The sequence below is a fragment of the Diplotaxodon limnothrissa genome, linkage group LG9 (assembly GCF_057381915.1).
Source record: "Diplotaxodon limnothrissa isolate DT_005_m linkage group LG9, D_limnothrissa_male_GT1.1, whole genome shotgun sequence".
Lineage (NCBI taxonomy): Eukaryota > Metazoa > Chordata > Actinopteri > Cichliformes > Cichlidae > Diplotaxodon > Diplotaxodon limnothrissa.
This window is the reverse complement of record NC_140604.1, coordinates 21,733,183-21,738,044: the sequence shown is the minus strand read 5'-3', so window position 1 is coordinate 21,738,044 and position 4,862 is coordinate 21,733,183. Positions and strand designations below refer to the sequence as shown.

Here is a 4,862-nt window from a genome sequence, read left to right as displayed (position 1 = left end):
TTTAAATGTAAGGCCTCACAGTGACACAGCGTCCATGGCGAAGTGTTTAATTAGTTAAGTGTAACTTAGATCAAAACGAAACGCTCAGAATTCAGTCCAGACGTTTCAGCTCCACGGCCCCGACTGATTTCAAACAAACTGAAAATAATTTGTTATGAAGGGGAAAAAGCTGCAGTGATGATGTCACTAAACACATAATCACAGATCGTTTTCATTAAAGAGGTCTTTTATGTTATAACCAACAGGACTCTGTTATATAAGAAGTGTTTAAAAAAGAGTAAAAGGGCCGTTTGCAGCAGTAACACACTCAGAGCTGCTGTCCTGGATTGATAAAAGTGTGTTTTTAAAAAGTGCAAATTGCACCATGTAATTCAATTTAAATGATTGTATTTTCAAGCACAAAACTCCTTCACCGTTTATGCTTTTGTCGTTTCCTATAATTGCTGCTTGTGTCCACAGCCTCGTGTTTTAAAATGCTTCTTAATGTCTGTCATGCGTAATGAAATACACACTCTGCTTGAGTCCAACTCATTGCTTTAGCAATTTGTTTAGCAGGATGTCTGACAACAGTAAGAGAGAAAGAGGGTGGAAAAGCCTACTGAGCATTTTTAACCAATTAACTTTGTCAGAATGGCAGGAGCTGGTTAAATTAAATATCAAATTGCAACCGACTTCGTCAAACACAGTGCATTGCTAATTAAATGTGCCATTTACTGCTTCTCCACGACTCTATTTTTTAATGAAGTGACCCACTAACCCCAATAAAGATCTGCACCAACCCACTGAATTGGGCTATTTTGTCCCTGACCCTTTTATAGTTTAACTCACTCGACCCTGTTTTTTTCCCTTTCAATTCATAAAAAAAAAGAATCTTTGTTCACGCATGATTGCAGGATTTGTGAGGTTTGTGGTCACCTGTCTCAATCTGTAACCTTCCACCCACCTAGCTGCTGTCTGCTCCTGCAACGCTTCAAACAGCAGAGGGCGCTCTAAGCCCGTTAATCTCCATCGACAGCTCCTGTTACAACGGGATAGATCCATCCATCTGATTCCTTTAATTGCTTCCTTCCTGTTGTTAATTGGTGCCAATCTGTCCAAACTCAGCGCTGCATTACGCAGTCTGCAGGATTTGTATTGGACATTTTCTCTGTGAGTCTGTGTGTATTAACTCGAACTCCAAGATTTTAATTCTTCACCGAGTCCATGTTGTAATCAGCTGTTTGAACCGGTTCAGAGCTGTCAGTGTCTGCAGCTCCTGCTGCACCTGTGAGCTTTTATTGCGAAATCAAAAGGCACAAACTGCGCAAAAGTACGCGGCACTTGCCTCATTTTTACACATTATTGCACATTTACAGTTTAAAAAAGGATTCCTGCTGTTATGTATTGTTTTGTTTTTTAAACAATATAATATAGTGTACGGCCGTAATCCGGATCTGTGGAGTGATTATTTAGGGATTGCCGTGTGTGCGCTATGACGCTCAGTGTTTGCGTATATTTCTGGCGCAGTAGTAGTAAAATAACTCAGCCCAATTATCTGCCACTACTACATGCATTAGTATTTTCTCTATGCAGTCAATGAAAGCACTACTCTACTCCACTCTGACCCCTCCCACTTGCAAAAAAAAAATAGACCCATCTCAGAGAAAGAGGGCAGAAAATATGCAAAGATGCATCCACGGCGTACTTTGGACGCACGCGATTTTTACTTGACGCAAACGGCTGAATAATTGCGCTGATGGGCAGAGGCTGATATCGGGGGTGCTGTGTGTTGTGTTGTAGTAGGAACGCTCTCGCGGATGGATACAGACAGAGAGAGTGCGAGATGCGGTTTACTTTATCGCGCGGTGCTCAACTCTCAGCTGCGATTCTGACTGTGCTGATGACAGAGTGCGCGTCGCTCTTGCCGGCTCGCCTCTGCAGCCTTTTAACTTCACATGCATGCTTCACCCGCAGGCTGACAGACAGCCGCCGTACCGCCTCTGTGGAAGGATTTACTGTCACTGCCGCACTGGAATAACTTTGCTGCTCCCTCGTTTTTTTACATTTTCCTCCTCTTTTTGCGCCACTCGTCTCGCTTTTTTTTGCTCCCGTCTTTCGCCTACAGTTGAAAATCTGAAAGGTAAGGGTGGGGAGTGGGTTTGTGGAGCTTCGGTATGAGTATGATGACTGGAACAGTTCAGTGAAAGTGTGATTTATTAATTTTTTTCCTCACTCCGTCTCTTGCATTATTTAAATTACAATCCCGGTTAAGCACCTGCAGCAGTGGTGCATGCATGCATGCAAGGCGTGCACAGAGAGAGAGAGAGAGAGAGGGGGGGGGGAGGTGTCGATGTTGTCTTTTTTTTTTTTTTTTTTTTGGAGGGAGTTGACCATGAAGCGGTTGCTTACACTCGGTGTTGCGGGCAGGGTCACGCTGTCTGCTCTCTGCTGTGAATCGACTAATCGCTCCGTTCTGTTTTCGCCAGCCTCGCCGTGAGGAGAGACGAAACCAAACGCACCATGCCGCGGAATCCAAGTTTGGCGAGTAAGAACTACGACTACGACTACCTGCAGCCCTATTTCTACTACGACGACGAGGAGGAGGATTTCTACCCTCAGCAGTTTCAGCCTCCGGCACCCAGCGAAGACATCTGGAAGAAATTTGAACTGCTGCCGACCCCTCCCCTCTCCCCGAGCCGCCGGCCGTCCCTGTCCAGCCTCGACCTTTCCATCGCGGATCAGCTGGAGATGGTGACAGAGTTCCTCGGGGATGACGTGGTCAACCAGAGCATCATCTGCGACTCCGACTACTCCCAGACCTTCCTCAAGTCCATCATCATCCAGGACTGCATGTGGAGCGGCTTTTCCGCCGCCGCCAAGCTGAAGAAGGTGGTGTCCGAGCGGCTCGCCTCCCTGCACGCCGCCCGGAAGGAGTCTGCGGCCGGTGACGGCGCAGAGCTCGCCGGCCCCGCGGCTGCTGCCGCCGCGGCTGCCGCCGCCGCTACTGCGGCTCTTCCTGCGTGGAAGCTGAACAGCAGCTACCTGCAAGACCTGAACACGTCTGCGTCGGAGTGCATCGACCCCTCGGTGGTTTTCCCGTATCCCGTAGCCGAGACGCCCAAGCAGAGCGCAGGGACCCCGCCTAGCAAGGATTTGGGACTAGACACGCCGCCTAACAGCAGCGGGAGCAGCAGCAGTTGTAGCGATTCAGGTGAGCTCTTATATATATATATGCCTGGGGAGGCACACCCCTCAGTGCAATTAGGGATTTTCTTTCTGTTGGCGGGGACATGCATGACATGACTGAAATGAGGCACATTCTTGCTTTTCATTCACACGAATTGCAGGCAGGAAGGTGGATCCTGCTGCCACTTCCACCCCATGTCATGCAGTAGACTGCTGTGAGATTAGCTGGAGGGAATGGCTGCATGTTAAGCAATCAACTGATGTGGCAGAGAGGGAAAGCCTGAACGGACTGCAGAGATGCTTTTAGAGGAGGATGTGGCAGCAGAGTGTGTGACTATGTTGTTTTTGCTCTTTTGCAGAGGAAGAGGATGAAGGTGATGATGAGGAGGAGGAGGAGGAGGAGGAGGAGGAAGAAGAAGAGGACGAACAGGAGGAAGAGGAGGAAATCGACGTGGTCACTGTGGAAAAGAGGCAGGTGGTGAAACGGTGCGACTCCAGCCCGCTGGAGACCAGGCACCCCAGCCCACTCGTGCTGAAGAGGTGCCACGTCTCCACCCACCAGCATAATTACGCCGCCCATCCATCCATGAGGCACGAGCAGCCGGCTGTCAAGAGGCTGAAGCTGGAGAGCAGCGGTGGAGGTGCCAGCAGCCACAGCAGGGTCCTCAAACAGATCAGCAGCAACCGCAAGTGTTCCAGCCCGCGAACGTCGGACACGGAGGACTACGACAAGAGAAGGACTCATAACGTGCTGGAGCGCCAAAGGAGGAACGAGCTGAAGCTGAGCTTCTTCGCTCTGCGGGACGAGATCCCCGAGGTGGCCAACAACGAGAAGGCGGCCAAGGTGGTCATCCTGAAGAAGGCCACGGAGTGCATCTACAGCATGCAGTCGGACGAACAGAGACTCCTCTCTCTGAAAGAGCAGCTGAGGAGGAGAAGCGAACAGTTAAAGCAGAGACTCGCACACCTGCAGGGTTGCCGTGCTTAAACTTTGAATCATAAACTTTTTTTTTATTTTTTTCTCAAAATAAAAGTTCATTACTTGGGGGTTGGGGGGGGTTGGGTGTGTACAGTTGTTGCTGCATGCAGATGCAAAACGGATTAAGTTGTTTTGGAATCTGGTTTGATTACAATGTAAGAAGAAAAAAACTGCCTCATCTGATGAAGATATTTAAAAGTTTTATTTTATTAATAAAATGTTTAAAAATGTGGCTCACACTGTTGAAAGCCTGAACTTAAAATATGGATTTTTATGTTGTTGTTTTTTCTTGTTTTTTTTTTTGTTTTTTTTGTACATAATTAATATTTCCTAAGAAAATGTATTTTTGGATTGCGATTGTCTGGATGTTCAGACCCACTGTTTTTGTTTTTTTTCATTATGTTCATAGATTCTTTTTCAAATATAAAACAAAAACCTGTTTCTTGAGCTTGTCTCTCATTCTTCACCACCATGACTAGCCACTCAGTCACACCTGAGTAGGGGGCGTCCACATGAATACATTAGAAAGTGAGTGGTTGGGTAGAAAACTTATCTGAGCGTTATAAAACTTTGAGTCACTCCTCTTCCTCTGACTGATGGAAGGTAAGGGTCAAAACCTAAATAAGAGTACACGCTGTGTAAAAGTCCTGCTGCAGTGAATTTTAAGTGAAATCTGCATAAATGGTTTTTAAAAAAAAAAAACCGTTGATCACGTGTT

The 4,862-nt window shown here is 47.0% G+C and overlaps 1 protein-coding gene across 1 annotated transcript; it reads left to right on the top strand.

Annotated features, from left to right (window-relative positions):
- The first annotated feature begins 1,883 nt into the window (after nt 1-1,883).
- Nucleotides 1,884-4,153, top strand: myca (MYC proto-oncogene, bHLH transcription factor a). Its single transcript, XM_085362241.1, has 3 exons — nt 1,884-2,119; nt 2,466-3,190; nt 3,525-4,153. The coding sequence occupies exons 2-3, from the start codon at nt 2,500-2,502 to the stop codon at nt 4,151-4,153; spliced, it is 1,320 nt and encodes a 439-aa protein (XP_085218367.1). The 5' UTR covers nt 1,884-2,119; nt 2,466-2,499.
- Nucleotides 4,154-4,862: the final 709 nt, after the last annotated feature.